Raw genomic sequence first — 16485 nt, forward strand, 5'->3', positions numbered from 1 at the left:
AATGCTCTATAACACACAACACACCGTCAATGCTCTATAACACACAATACACAGACAAACAACGCACCGTCAACGCTCTATAACACACAACACACAGTCAATGCTCTATAACACACAACACACCGTCAATGCTCTATAACACACAACACACCATCAATGTTCTATAACACACAATCAATGCTCTATAACACACAACACACCGTCAATGTTCTATAACACACAACACACAGTCAATGCTCTATAACACACAACACACCGTCAATGCTCTATAACACACAATACACAGACAAACAACGCACCGTCAACGCTCTATAACACACAACACACAGTCAATGCTCTATAACACACAACACACAGACAAAGAGATAAGGACGATAGATGTTTGATAGGAAAGAAGGAGGAGAGATAAGGACGATAGATGTTTGATAGGAAGGAAGGAGAACAGACAAGGACCACAGATGATAGACAGAAAGAAAGAGGAGAGAGTCAGACATCCACACACAAGCTCACCTGTTTCAGCACGACAAAACTTACTTCAGTAAGGGTTTTTTTTTCAAAGTTAAAAAACACAGCGAGAATGCTGAGCAGCATGGATATGCGCCATAAAAATGCAAATATTATTCTTACTAATAGGAAACCCCAAAAAACAAAACCAAGAAATACCTCGTGCTCGGTCCCCGCGGGCAAGGCCAGCAGCAGTTTGGTGAGTGCGTCAACAGCCGCCGAGAGTCTCTGGCGTAGCTTGCCCTTCACCGACACTTCCTTCAGCAACTCAGTCACCTTCACAGACGCAGAACAAACAGTTTTTTCTATGTACAGTCAACATTTTCTACGTCGGCCTTATCTCTAAAGCCGTTCTTACAATAGTTTCGTTTGTTTTTGGAAGAGCCATTTGAGAAGGACAGTTTTCTAACTTGAGCACTTACAATAGTTTTCTCCATTTTCTAACACCGGCTGCAAGTTTTGAAAGTAGGAAAAGTAGTTTCACTGCCACATCTAATACTTTGGCTCAAAATGTTTTCTCAAGTAGGACACAGAAGAACTCTTCTGAGAGCTCTTTGGCTGTAACAGAGTCATTTGTCAAGTTACAGCTCTGAAGTTGGGACACAAGTTGTGTCATTTGTCAAGTTACAGCTCTGATGTTGGGACACAAGTTGTGTCATTTGTCAAGTTACAGCTCTGATGTTGGGACACAAGTTGTGTCATTTGTCAAGTTACAGCTCTGATGTTGGGACACAAGTTGTGTCATTTGTCAAGTTACAGCTCTGAAGTTGGGACACAAGTTGTGTCATTTGTCAAGTTACAGCTCCGGTGTTGGGACACAAGTTGTGTCATTTGTCAAGTTACAGCTCTGATGTTGGGACACAAGTTGTGTCATTTGTCAAGTTACAGCTCTGATGTTGGGACACAAGTTGTGTCCTTTAGTGGAAGGTGAGGACATTGGAAAATCTCCATTCCGGCCTACAGGACACCTACAATAGTTTATAGTTGTCCTCTAGACCCACGGCATGGAGAGGGGGGGGGGGGGGGGCACAAATACACAAGGCCTGCCAGTGACACCCTCCAACCACCCACACAGACAGAAACAACAGAGGGAGAGAAAAGAAGTAGGACCTACCAGTGACACCCTCCAACCACCCACACAGACAGAAACAACAGAGAGAGAGAGAGAAGAAGTAGGACCTCCCAGTGACACCCACCAACCACCCACACAGAGAGACAGACAGACAGACCAATAAGCACATATTTCACCTGTAGCCTAAACAAGCTGGAATGGTCCACAGCCCCCATGTGGCGCAGTCTGGCAATCTCCCTGCTGCTGAACTCATGACTACTGTCCTTCTGCTTCGACCGCGGCTTTTTCTTGGCGGGCAGGGCTTGGGTGGAGGAGACTCCCGATGTGTCCAGACTGGCGGCCGAGTCCCTGCTGGGGTCATCCTGGGAAGTGGGAGGAGAGAAAAGGTCAAAGTATCATAGTGTGGGTTCACCGCCCCTAGCAACATGGGTTCACCGCCCCTAGCAACATGGGTTCACCGCCCCTAACAACATGGGTTCACCGCCCCTAACAACATGGGTTCACCGCCCCTAACAACATGGGTTCACCGCCCCTAGCAACATGGGTTCACCGCCCCTAACAACATGGGTTCACCGCCCCTAGCAACATGGTTTCACCGCCCCTAGCAACATGGGTTCACCGCCCCTAGCAACATGGGTTCATTGCCCCTAGCAACAGTTAGCTAATCTCGGAGGCACGACATGCGCAGGCACGACATGCGGAAGGGGTTGTCTTTAAAACCAAAGAATAAATTCCCAATGGGAGATTATGGGGGCTTGCCCCTATGTCCTCACATTTAACTCATTCGCTACCTATTATTTTCGGCTTGAGGACGAATTTTTTCCGGGAGGGCGAAATGAGATGATGACTAGTGCGCAGTTCAAAGGTCTTTGGGGCCACTAATTCAAATAAATATCAACATATTATATACCAAATTTTTCAGCATGGTTTGTAGAATACATCTGTAATATTTATTTGAGTATTTTTCAATTTTGGTTCCTGTAAGAGGCAATTATGGAACACAATTTTGCCTGGATGCAGATAAAAAAAATTTTTTTCATCTTTGGAGAAACTCAAAAAATATGTTTTTGTTTTAGTAGAGGTTCTACAGCGCTCGCAACTGCATAAGGTCATATGAGCGCCAGAAGATTAGAGGTGTTACAAGAGAGTAACAAACATAAAAAAGAACAAGGGGAGATAAGGACGATAGATGTTTGATAGGAAATAAGGAGCAAACCGCACCAGAGCACCCGTCAACCACCCACCAAAAAATATGTTTGCACCTTGTCAAATGATACATCAAAATAACCATCAAAGAAAATAGAACTGGAAAATATTGAAAAATTTGCTGTTTTTTGCATTCATTTCATAAAATGTGTACATTTGGATCATAACACCCCATATTGAAAAAAAAAAAAAATTTTATTTTATAATCTTGAAAAAAGGACAAGATGCATTCACAAACAGAAAAAAAACAACATTCGTACCTTGATGGAAGTATTCAGAATTGCATTTGGAATAAACCTATACATGTCTTGAGTGGCACTTTTTGTGTAATTTCACCAAAAAGTGATTTTGGGGAGAAAAAAATATTTTGACCATTTAGATCTAGCACTCAAAAATATTGATTTCTCAATAACAGTGCACTGGCAATCTGAGCCCAATAGTATCAATATTATAAAGAAGAGTCCTACATTTCTTTAGTGAGAAAAATAAAGATACATTTTGTTGTGTAAAAGTAGTAAGACTGGTGTCTGGGCTAAAGTTTGGGCATCGCGATAAAACAAAGTCGCATAAACTACTCAAAGTTTTCAGGAAATGGTCGATGTTTATGGTGACAAACGTCCTCGTTATAACTGTGACATACTGGGTTAGAAAATAAAAATCTGGATTCAAGTCGGTGATGGAAGAAGATCATGAAGGGCGCCCATCCTTTGTGGTAACGAAAGAGAATGTATCCATATATAGGAAGCACGACGTTAACTACCACATGTACGCAGACGACACTCAGCTGTACAAGTCTGTTTTACCAACAAATTTCAATTGTCTAGTTACCAGAATGGAACAATGTATTGTGGAGGTAAACCAATGGAAGATATCAAACAGACTTAAAATGAATGATGATAAGACCAAGTTTTGTTTTGCAATGCCAAACCAGGGATATTGCTTTGCAATTTAATAATTTTTACCATATATATGTATTGGGAATGATAACATCTTTTTCGCAGATAAAGCGAAAAATCTAGGCATTTATTTTGACAGCAAACTCTCTATGCACCGTCATTTCAGGGGCCCCCTGACCTAAAAAGAATCTGGTGCTTTTTCGGTAGTTCCCACCCCCCTTATTTGAGCCTAGATCTACACGTTTGATGCGCAGCGAGCTGAGATATCAAACCTAACAACTGCAAAATATCAAATATATTATGGTAAAATCCCTGAAACCCCCCAACTCTTGGGGCCAAAACCAGCGAATAACAATTGCAGGGTGGGAACTAGTCAACCGAAAAAGAATCTGGGGGGTTTGAGGGAGGCATATACCCCCCTCCCTGCATTTGACAACAGAGTGTCTACGTACACGGTAACCGGGCGCCTAGTCACAGTATCAACGTACACAGTAAACCTGAATGAAAATAAATCAATATTTTGTCCTGTGCTGTCACTGGCTGAAAAAAAAGAAAGTCATACAAGCGTCTTGTCGGGCTCGCCACCGTGACCGGTCAGTGAACCTGTGTGTGCACATCACATTGTGAGTACCGGTTGGGGTCACCACATTTCATTCAATCAAAGCCTGTGCGCTGCGAAGTATAGATCTAGGGCTCCGGAATGGGGTGGGGGGGTGGGGGATTATTGATTTTTATTTAAGGTAGCCTACAGTCGGGGGAGGGGTGGGGATGAAGGCAACACCGAATGACAAAAACTGAACTTGGAGTTCTGAACTGCCTGGTTACCATGTACGTGACACTGAGACTACGTGCCCGGTTGACTTGCCGGTTATCGTGTCAGTGTACGTAGACACTGAGGCTAGGTGCCCGGTTGCCGTGTACGTAGACACTCCGTTTGACAATGATTTGATGTTTTGGCAAATAGTATAGATCTATATCTAAATCTAGATTAGTATAGGATTGATATTTACTTGAAAACAATTTTGGATTTGCAAGGGTTTTAGTGGCCATGACCGATGAGAATGTGTTCTAGATCTAGCGATCTACAATACTACAGTCTAGATCTAGATCTAATCTAGATCTAGATTTCTACATTAGACTAGATCTCAGACTCTATGATCTACTAGATCTAGATTCTAGATCTAGATTTATATCTAGTATCTAGATTCTAGATTTATATATAGATTCTAGATCTATATCTATAATCTATATCTAATATATATCTAATCTAGATCTAGAAATCTAGACTCTAGATCTATATTAGATCTGGATCTAAATCTATATCTATATCTAGAATATAGATCTAGATATAGATCTAGATCTAGATCTAGATTCTAAATCTAGATCTAGAATCTACATAGAATAGATTAGATTCTACTCTAGACTCTAGTAATCTAGATGATTCTCTAGATCCCTCAAATAAATGCATCTGTGTGTGGGTGCATAAGTAAAAATTTACCAAACTTACTTCATCGTCTTCCGTGTGTATTCTCTTCATCTTTTAGAGTTGGCGGCAGTCTTGTCTCCCCGAAGCAATGAAAACTATTGTTTAGATCTTCTGTTTGCCTCGCTGCAACACATGGATCAAAACCGAAAGTGTAAACACTAAACTTCCGGTCTACAATTAAAAAAACAGAAAACTATAGATTATGTACTAAAAAGTATGTACTTCCTTTTTGCGCAACAAAACAAAATAGTTGAAATTTGTATGTTTCCTCAGATAAATTGATGATCCCAGTGCTTTTAACAAGTATAAACTGTTTAAAAGTCATATGAAAACTGAAACATCTTAGGCTTATCTCAAATAATTATTCCAGCTAGCACAAGATATCACACTTATTTTCAGGATAGTTATCAGTTGTAGTTTTTTAGTCATCTTCGCGGCAATTGCAATGTTTACAATAGTTGTCAAAATGGCGGTAGGCCTAGATCTAGATCTAGTTTTCTCTAAGAGGCTTTTGTAGATTCTTGTTGCCTAGTACGTCGTGAGAGACTTTCTTCTCAAACTCATAATTGGATGCGATAGAGAAGGATTGGCTTGTTTACCAACTTAATCAAATTATTCGAAAAAGTACTTGGTTCTCTCATATTTCACCTGGTACACACGTCATTCATTAAGATTAGTTTAGGACTAGATTCTAGGTGAGCTGCCCTTTGTTGTTTATTGTTTGTTATTTTTGTAACTTATTGAATTGTCAATAATAATAATATTGATGATGATGTGCCTGTGTATGATAAAAAAGGAGGTTTCAATTTTTCTTTCTCTAGATCTATCTCAGTCAGTTTTTGTTTTTGTCCATAAAAATAACGGGAGGAATTCCGTAACGAGCGACCATTATTATATTATACAGTAGACTGTAGAGTAGACTAGATCTACCTATACTATAAGAATAGAGCGATAGGTTTGGGTTAGGGTTAGAATCTAGGTCTTTTCTTTATTTTGAACACATATGACGATATGTTACTGAATAATTTTACTTTCACACACGGAATTTCTTGTGAACATTTTAAGAACATCAAATTAAATGACGTTACACTATGCAACACCCCCACCCCCCCTTTTTCCCCAATCAAAAAAAATTGATAGAAAAACAACACATCAGAACAATAACAAGAAAGAAAGAAATACACTAACTGTGACTAACAAAATAAAACACCACAAAAGAGGGAAAAATAAAAGTACGCAGTGGCTACGTTCACGGCGCCGTGAACGTAGTCTGCAGGCTAGGTTCACGGCGCCGTGAATGTAGTTGGCAGGCTACGTTCACGGCGCCCTGAATGCAGTTTGCAGGCGCTGTTGAGGCTACATTCACGGCACTCAAGCTTCGTTTAGACGGAGCGTCCACTGCCGGTTTTAGTCAGTGACTACAGTGACGTATTTTTAATATTTTGGCCAGCTTCAAATGTTCCATCCCATGAGATGAAGGAAAACGAAAAAGCCTGGGAACCGACGTAGAGAGAAAATGACGGGAATAATTCTTATAATCATAATAGCAAACTCACTCTCTCTCTCTCTCTCTCTCTCTCTCTCTCTCTCTCTCTCTCTCTCTCTCTCTCTCTCTCTCTGTGTGTGCGTATTATGTCTTTAGCCCAGAACGAGATATTCATTCTTTCATTCAAACTATTTGCAAGCGTATTTCATATCATGTAAGCATTTTTATACAGTAAAGAGAGCAGGAAAGTTGATAGCATGTTTACTGTCTTATTTTGTTCTACACCAAAACTGTGTTTGTGTTTATATTTACAGACAGACAGACAGACAGACAGACAGACAGACAGACAGACAGACAGACAGACAGACAGACAGACAGACAGACAGACAGACAGACAGACAGACAGACAGACAGACAGACAGACAGACAGACAGACAGAGATTTTAGATCAGTTCCTACACTCAATTCATTCTTTTGTTTCAGCCTCATAACCGTCTCTTTCAATGACATTTGCCGATGCTGATGGTAGCGTCTATTCAACGAGATGAGAGTGCTGTTTCGGCATTACCCCAGTTTCAACAGTTATCGAGCTCAGAAAATGCTTTTTAAACACCTTTCCAAAATACTTTGATGCCCTAGCCTCAATTTCTCAAGATTACCACAGCCTACTCCTACTGCAATGGCATCGACATTCTTCAGCACATCACACGACAGTTCGAACATTGATAGGCACTAGTGGTGTAGGTATAGTGATGAAACATATCGTGAGAGTGATAATAGTGAAGAGGAAACTTTAGATGAGAATTAACTTGCTCCTCACCCCATTGCCAAAAAGAAAATTTCACCAATGAAGAAAGATAAAGAAGTAGGTGACAATGACGGATATGCGCTTTTTTTATTCTGCCTTTGAGAACCACCATCAAATAAAGTGCCAGCAAAATTTACAAGGAAGTGCAAAAGCTATGGAGGCTGAAACAATATTCACAAAATCAGCGGAACACTGAGGTTTAGTACACAGCGGGATACTGTGTGACGGAGAGATGCCAAATCTCATCAGATGCTCAATTTTTATGGAATTTATGACTTTGAAATTGTAAAAGATGACTACACACATCGCATTAGCAAAAGTATGCACTTCAGAGCTTCCAAAACACCAACAACGAAGAACTGAGTAGAAAACTAAAGAAGATTGAAAAACAGAGCAGTTACAAATGCCTCACAAAACCTGGACGTAACAGTTACTTGCGTTCATTAGTTTTAGTTTTGTTTTTGTTCAGGAGCTGTTGGTTTCTTACCGAGCTCGAAACCTCTTTTGCACACTGACCCTGTAAGATTTTTAACATCTGTCAGTGAGGAATAGAGGCCAAGAAACTGCCATGGTTTTGGGTGGCCTTGGGTGGAATAAACAAAGCCGCTCTCGTGAGAATCACCGGATGCCTTGGTTTAGTGGGCTACATCGCGCACGTGCTGGAACGTCATGTCTTACCCTTATTTTCGTCAAGGTGTTATTCAAGTAGTCATCCCCATGCGAAACACGTCATTTTCTCATAGGGCCAATGCCATTACAGAATTCTTAAAAAACCAAATCAAGTCAACGTTCGAATAGTTAGTTGCAACAGCCCCGATATGAATCCTACAGGTATGTGAAGTCCCTTGAAACAGCGGCTGAAGAAAAACGACTTTGCCCCCAAATTCAGTCCCTTTGTTTGCAACTCTCTGTGACATTTGAAATGAAATGACTGATAAATATGTCCAAAACTAAATAGAATTGATGCCCAAAGGTTTCGTGCACAGCACAAAGCCAATGGTTCCTAAGCAAAATAACAGTGAACACAATTAGTGTTGAGTCGAAGTTTTGTGTGGTATCTGTGATTGCTCTGTTTTCCGTTATGTTTGAAACTATCGTGACAAAATATCGTAATAAAATATTGTTTATTGCAAAGACACAATTCTCCATTCACTGGGCATTCAATATATTGCCATTCGATCAATATTGATACTCTTCAATAAATGCGCAAAGACAATTTTACGTTTCTTGGATTTCGCACAATTTTGCCAAGCCTTATTTTTTACGAAGTGACTATTTCTCCGAACGTTCGGAGAAATAGTGCCGATCTTTATTTCTCCGAACGGTTTCCGGCTTCCGGTCTCGTGATTTTTTGTCTATTTATTGCGAGAGTTCGGCGCCAACTTTCATTCTGCCTCTGGCCTCTGGTCTGGGAAGGAACACCGCATGGCAAGCCCGCCTACAGACAACCTTCAGTAACACCCACCACACACCCACCACCATCATGCACATGTACACACACTAACTAAACATGACCAGTGGGCAACTTTTGAACGTATGACGAGCTGAGCTGTGGACGGAGAGACAGTGTGAGTGAAAGAGCGGGTGAAAGGAAGAATGTGCGAGTGTATTCACAGGCGACAGCAACTACAAGACAAGACGACGACACCGACCCCCTGGCCTGGTCCACAGCTCACGAAAGAAAGGAATGCAGCTCAGGCAGTGTTTTGCCTATATTATTGTCCATGGTTCGCAGGGTGCAAAGGAAAGAATGATATTTTCTTTGTGTGTGCCTGGAGGGAGGGGGTGGGGTATGAAGAAAGTCATGCGGACAGGGATGAGCCGCGGGAGAGAACACGGGAATTGAATGAATGAGGGAAACTGAAAGTGACGAACGACTCATGAGCCCTGGAGTGAATGGATCCTGTGTTTCTATTTTTGTATACTTTGAACTGTTACTGAATAAAGGCTGAAATAAAGCCCGAAAACACACACACACACGCACACACACACACACTCCTCACTCTCCACTTACTACCACACACAGACACACTCACACACGCACATACATACACACACACACACACACACAGGAGCAAATTTTTGGGTCTATATCTATTTCAATTTTCAAGAGCTAGTCTAGAGATTTTTAGATGAGTGTAAAAACGTGAAAAAGAAAGGTTTCACAACAGAAAGTAGAAAGAAATCAAAATTAGAACAGCCCATAAACAACAACAAACATTAACAAATAAGGGCGTGTGTCCACCTGTCCGAAGAAGATGGGCTGTTTTAACCCTAAATGTGCGTAATAATAAAAAAAAGGACAGGATATTACATGTAAATTATGGAATCACACACATTAAGGGGCTTTGCCAGTGTCAGTACATTGGTCGCAGCAGTGACAAACGCAGATGCCAGTTCTATGTGTCGTTATCAATAACCCTCTGTAGATCTAGATCTAGACAGCACACGAGTGAACACAACACATTAAGCTTAAGAGCAGCACCCTTCATAGGCAACACGTCATATCTGTAGCGAAAAACTGTTAGGAACTGTAGCATTTCTTTATATAAATATTTACTGCGGACATTTTTTGTCGGATGCGACACAGATTTTACCATTAGACACATTTTAACAGAATGTCTAGACTTTGGAGAGATCCGAAGGAAATATTATAAATGCAAGAAATTGCAGGATATTTTCTCCGTCGTTGTTCCCAGCAGAATTTTAAATTTTATAAAGGCCATTGGCCTTTATGGCGAGTTGTAAAGTGAATCTGATATTATTTTAAAAAATTTATTGTTACTTAAAAGTTGTTTTAGATCACAAATGTATTTACACCGAATTTGAATATTTTAACTTTTTAGCATTTTAAAGTAAATTAGTTACCAGTCGTGAAGTGAACTTTCGCAGAGGTGAACAACTTGTGTTTCGCGCGCTCATATGACCTTAGCAGTTGCGAGCGCCGTAAAACCTTATACTACTACTACTACATTTTTTGGACCGCTTGAACCATATTGTATACGAACAATCTTTGGTAGGCCTATACTAATTATAGATCTATATAATATCCGAAATTTGCGAGAAAGGATGTGATTTCAGAGTGTTCGGAGAAATAGTGCCCAGCTTTATTTTCCCGAACGTTCGGAGAAATAGTGCCGGCCTATTTTTTAAGGTCAATTTTGAGTGACACTATCTCGGGCGTCTCTTAAAATAGATTAAACATTAATGTGCCAGATGATGAAGAATTTATTTAGCTTTAAATTGGTATGCTGCATGAGTGGGTAATGCAAGGCTTTAACACGGTGACTGGGTGATTACATTTTCAAGTTTCTTTTGGTCGCCACTGTATAACGCACTACGTTTACAGTAAGTTTTGCACGTCCAAACTTTTAGGAGTTTTCTCTCAAATTGGGCTCTTTCATGCGAAAAGTTGTTAAGATATCGTCATAATTTTCGGTATACTGATAGATGAAACATTATTCTAGTGTAATAAGTAGTGACGTAAAAAAATCTTGAATAAATGATTTTATTATAAATTTAATCCGTTGTTTGGATCTGAGATTTTTGTGGTCAAAATATTCCCATATTTAGGACCTCGATTCTGGAAAAGATTTTCCTCCTACATCAAAAATGCCAAGTCCATCCCCTAAAACAGCCACGGAAGGCTGCAAAACCACTTATTGTAACATTTAAAATCATTTATAACCGTATGATAGATTTTTTAGAAATGTGTGCATTTTCTATATATGACATTCCAATATGGCAGACGTTACCATAGTAACAAAAGAATTTTCAAAATTTTACTTCATGACTTAATTCTCCACTCTTTTTATATTGATGCTTCCCAATGATGCTACAACATTTGTAAGCTTAGTTTCTTCTTCTTAACGAATTTCAAAATTTCTCCCGCATCATGCCTTAAACCGGCAGTGGACACTCCATCTAAACGAAGCTTGAGTGCCGTGAACGTAGCCTTCACAGCGCCTGCAAACTGCATTCAGGGCGCCGTGAACGTAGCCTGCCAACTACATTCACGGCGCCGTGAACCTAGCCTGCAGACTACGTTCACGGCGCCGTGAACGTAGCCACTGCGATAAAAGTAACTAACGTATTCAACAAATAAACGTGGTGACAAGTGAGAAAGAGACGAAGTGAAGCTAGATTTAGGTCTAGATTTAGGTGAACTTTCTTTCAAAAGTAGAGGTTCGGTTGCTTTCTTTTTTTTATTTTTTTTTATTTGACTTTTATTCTCCGATTTGGGGACCAAAAAATTCCAAAAAATCGAGCCACAATTGCAGGATATCTATGGTAGTTCTATGTGTCGTTATCAATAACCCTCCGTAGATCTAGATCTAGATCTAGACAGCACACAAGTGAACACAACACATTAAGCTTAAGAGCAGCACCCTTCATAGGCAACACATCATATCTGTAGCGAAAAACTGTTAGGAACTGTAGCATTTCTTTATTTATATAAATATTTACTGCAGACATTTTTTGGACCGGTTGAACCACATATTGTATACGAACAGTCTTTGGTAGACCTATACTAATTATAGATCTATATAATATCCGAAATTTGCGGAAAGGATGTGATTTCAATGTTCGGAGAAATAGTGCCCAGCTTTATTTTCCCGAACGTTTGGAGAAATAGTGCCTGCCAATTATTTATTTTTGGGCAGCAGACTATTCAAATAAACAGTGCCATTTTAGGGTGTGGGGTTAGTGAAAAGACTGTAGTAGACTGGTTTAAATTTTTGTAGGGATGTATGTGTGGATATTATTATTTTAGATAGTGATAGATACATTCAGATTGTGGAGGGGAAAGTGTGGTGGTAGAGATACAATAAAGATGAAAGTAAATTTGGGAAAAGAAAATATCACTGGGGGAAACATGTAGATGGAGTGTGGGTTTTGGGGGGATTGAAAGAGACAATAAGGAGAATTGTTGTTTTGTGGTGGTGGAGGACCGATCAGCAGCAACGTTAATACCACTTATAGAGAAATTGATTAAGAACGGATCTGTGATCATTTCCGACTGCTGGAAGGGATATTCCTCAATCTCAACCATAGGCTATGAACACCAAACAGTGAACCACAGTGAGAACTTTAAAGACCCCGAAACTGGTGCTCACGCCAACCACATAGAAACAACGTGGCAGTTTTAATAAAAGCAGAGTTTTGCAAAGAACTTAATCAGCGGCTACTTCGCCGAATTTATTTTTAAAAGAAAATTTGGAAAGCAGCAGCCTTTTTTAGAATTTTTAAACTCTGTTGGAATACTATATTCTAAGGAGAGGGCCATCTTGGCTTTAAGGAGGAAAAATAAGCGTACTACGACTAATTCAGGAAACCAGGAACCTGCTGGTCCATCCTCCACTTTTGGTCTCCCTCCGCTGCCTCCCCCTCCAAAGTAACAGCGGCTGGGATCAAGTAATAGTGAGAACCGTGCACCGGTTCCTGCGGTTAACGTCCTCATCCGAGGCCTAGATATTCCGGACTTCGATCTCTTCAATGATTCGGATGATTTTCAAGAGTTATAAAAAGGGTGACCTTATTTAGGCCACATATGGCCTAAATAAGCTAAACCCCCCTCCCTTACCTTATTTGGGCCACAGGTGGCCTAAATAAGCTAAACCCCCCTCCCTTACCTTATTTAGGCCACACCTGTGGCCTGAATAAGCTAAACCCCCCTCCCTTACCTTATTTAGGCCACACCTGTGGCCTGAATAAGCTAAACCCCCCTCCCAATGTAAAGCATTGTTTTCTTTACAAGTTACATTATTATTTCTTTAAAACTCTTCACATCCATTTTCCTTCACAGCCGTATCGTACATGACATGTGATGTAGAATCAATTTAAGGTCCTTGGAAAGGTGACCAGAAAATAACAAAATTATTTTATGATCTTCACTTGCACTTGCAATTTTTGGGAAAAATTAAAGTCTACCTAATTATATTTTTTTCCCCTCATTTTTCTTCACTATAAATGACAACTGGCATGTATTGTTTTCAGTTAATATCAAGAAAGTTGATAGGCGGACTACGGGGTCTATCTAGCCAAAAGGATAGGTGGACCCCGGGGTCTACCTAACAAAATGTTAGGTTTTAGGATGTGAACCCTGAGTCAGCGTAGTGAAATAAGTAGATCTAGGTTTAACTAAGGATCGGTGGACCCCGGGGTCAACATAATGAAATAAGTAGATCTAAGTTTATTTTATAATAGGACTGGCGGAGCCCGTGGTCAAAGTAGTGAAATTATAAGTAGATATAGGTTTAATTAAGGATTGGAGGACCACGGTGTCAATGTAGTGAAATCAGTAGATCTAGGTTTAATTTTAATTAAGGATTGGTGGACCCTGGGGTCAATGTAGTGAAATAAGTACATGTAGATAGATCTAGGTTTAATTTTAAGGATTGGTGGACCCTGGAGTCAACGTAGTGAAATAGGTAGGTTTAAGGTGGACCCCAGGGTCTACCTAACGAAACACTAGTTAGGTTTTAGAATAGGTGGATCCTGCGGTCACCGTAGTAAAACAAGTAGGTTTAATCAAGGTGTCCCGGGGGTCCACCAATCCTTAATTAAACCTTCTTAATCCTCTATGGTGACTCCGGGTTCCACCAATCTTTAAAGAAACCTACTTATTTCACTGCGGTGACCCCAGGGTCCACCTGTCCTAAAACCTAGTAGGCCCTACCAATCCTTACTTAAACCAAACCTTATTTCACTACGGTGACTCCGGGGTCCACATCCTAAAACCTAGTATTTCGCTATGCAGACCCCGGAGTCCACCTGTCCTCTACAGGACTATACTATTATTATCAATTTGCAATTTTCATTGATTAGCATTTTTTTTTAAATATTGAATCAGAGTGCAGGGGAGACCGAGGCGCCCGGTCGATTCGGTGGTCGGCTTTTGTAGATCTATGCATTTTTTACGGAAAGCCGTATTACCTAACCCTATTACTAGATCTATTAGTGTTGTGAAAACTTCAACCTCTACAGCTCAGGCGTCAAAAGATGTTGGTAAATAATAATAGATCTACGTCCTGAAGTTTCATAATTTATTTTTATACAGAATAACACAGTACACAGTCAGTAGTTTTTATTTCATCGAGTTATAAAAATGGCCTTCGTATAAAAATTGCCTTGTTTTCAGAAGCAAGTTTTAATAGTTCTAGTTCTACCTAATCGATTTTCATGCGAATTCAACCATTTTGATGATCTTTCTTTTCCTTTTAAAAAGATGTAGATCTAGGCCTGTCGGATGTGGCAGTGCGAATAACACTGAGTTGTTTAGATCTAGATCTAGACCCATCAAAACACGAGGCTTCGTGGCCAATCACAAAAGTCTACGGGGCTTATCGAGGCCGATTCGCCCTGCCGCGAGCACATTCACTAAACTGCCTACTAGATAGAATCTACTACCAAATATTCTCTACACGATCTTTGCTATTACTACTACTAGTACTAGCCTACATGTACTACTACGAGACAGTACGAGAGAGTGTCACTCAGGCAAAGATAGTGTAACTTTGACTCAGCCACGTAGTGTACTCTTTTTATACCCCAAATTTAACCCGGAAGTCCATTCGGAGGATTTGACCTTTTCACTTGACCAAAGTGTGCCAAAATGGTAGCCTAGCTCTTGCCCCTCCATGAAGGAAAAATCCGGCCCTCATTCAAACCATTGGAATTGAGCAAAATTTTGCGTATTGTACTTTGTTCTGTACAATATTCATTATGGTTATGATTTATAAGTTGTACACTGAGGCAAAACCATATTAAATGAGAAAGGTGCACCATTATGAAAGTGGAATGAACTCAGTTGCCTGAAAAGGGTAGTTTGAGCATGTGTGGCCTAAATAAGCTAAACCCCCCTCCCTTACCTTATTTAGGCCATATGTGGCCTAAATAAGCACTCCCTTATAAAAATGCAGGTCAGCATGGGATCACGTCTCCGCTCGAAATCTATGGAATTTTTGTTTTTCCGCTAAACACCTTTTACATCATTTCCGTGCAAATTTTACTGAAAAATGTTCATTTAATGCACAAAATATGTAATTTTTCCGATTTAAAGGCTCTCAAGCTATTGAAGTTATCAAACTTTGGCGGCCGTTTTCTCACTAAATTTACCTCTGAAATCAGGTGACCCCACCTCCTTCAATCACAAATATTTCAACTTCTATTCAGCATAGATGAATATTGTTTTCATCAAAAGGAAGGCAAATGGGCAGACTTTAAGATGATATCAATAACTGAGTAATCCTGTTTGTGACTGCTCACCAAAACGTCTCTATCAATCATTGCCGACGTCTGTGGTGCAATAGTTAGGCACTTCACAGTGGCATACAAGCCACCCAAGTTCGATTTTCGCTTTGGGAGACATGAGTATTTCATTCTTTCTGCTCCCTCTCTGTCCATTTTGTTAGACCCTGACAGGCAGGATGGGTTGGATGGGGGCGTAAAAACACTTTCATGAAGATTTTTATTTTCGACCAATTTTGTCATTTTCTCTCCCTCTCTCTCTCTCTCTGTGTCTATCTCTCTCTGTGTCTATCTCTCTCTCTCTTTCTTTCAGTATCTCTCTGTCTCTCTCTCTGTCTCTTTCTCTCTGTTTCTCAGTCTCTCTCTCTTTCTCTCTCTGTCTCTCAGTCTCTCTCTCTCTCTCTCTCTCTCTCTCTCTGTTTCTCAGTCTCTCTCTCTCTCTGTTTCTCAGTCTCTCTCAGTCTCTCTCTCTCTCTGTCTCTCAGTCTTTCTCTCTCTCAGTCTCTCTCTCTCAGTCTCTCTCTCTCTGTCTCTCTCCATCTCTCAATCTCTCTGTTTCTCTCTCTCTCTCAGCAATGTCTGACCCCATAGACGTGGCCGACCTGCTGAATGAGGAGGAGGAGGAGGAGGAGGAGGTGATGACCGCTCCAGAGGTGCTGCAGAAACTGGAAGAGGTAAAACTCACAATTATGTCTGTGTGGAAGAGGTAAAACTCACAATTATGTCTGTGTGGAAGAGGTAAAACTCACAATTATGTCTGTGTGGAAGAGGTAAAAC

General features: G+C 40.4%; 1 protein-coding gene across 1 annotated transcript in view; it reads right to left on the reverse strand.

Annotated features, from left to right (window-relative positions):
- LOC106011845 (nucleolar protein 6) overlaps window positions 1-6025 on the reverse strand; it is a gene marked incomplete at its 3' end in the record, with an annotated part of 14903 nt that extends 8878 nt beyond the window's left edge. Inside the window, 3 exon segments of the mRNA XM_013082901.2 lie at window positions 664-780; window positions 1753-1938; window positions 5186-6025. Coding sequence (XP_012938355.1) covers window positions 664-780; window positions 1753-1938; window positions 5186-5215 — 333 coding nt within the window.
- Between the last annotated feature and the right edge of the window lie 10460 nt (window positions 6026-16485).

The sequence above is a fragment of the Aplysia californica genome, unplaced genomic scaffold (genome assembly GCF_000002075.1).
Source record: "Aplysia californica isolate F4 #8 unplaced genomic scaffold, AplCal3.0 scaffold00199, whole genome shotgun sequence".
Lineage (NCBI taxonomy): Eukaryota > Metazoa > Mollusca > Gastropoda > Aplysiida > Aplysiidae > Aplysia > Aplysia californica.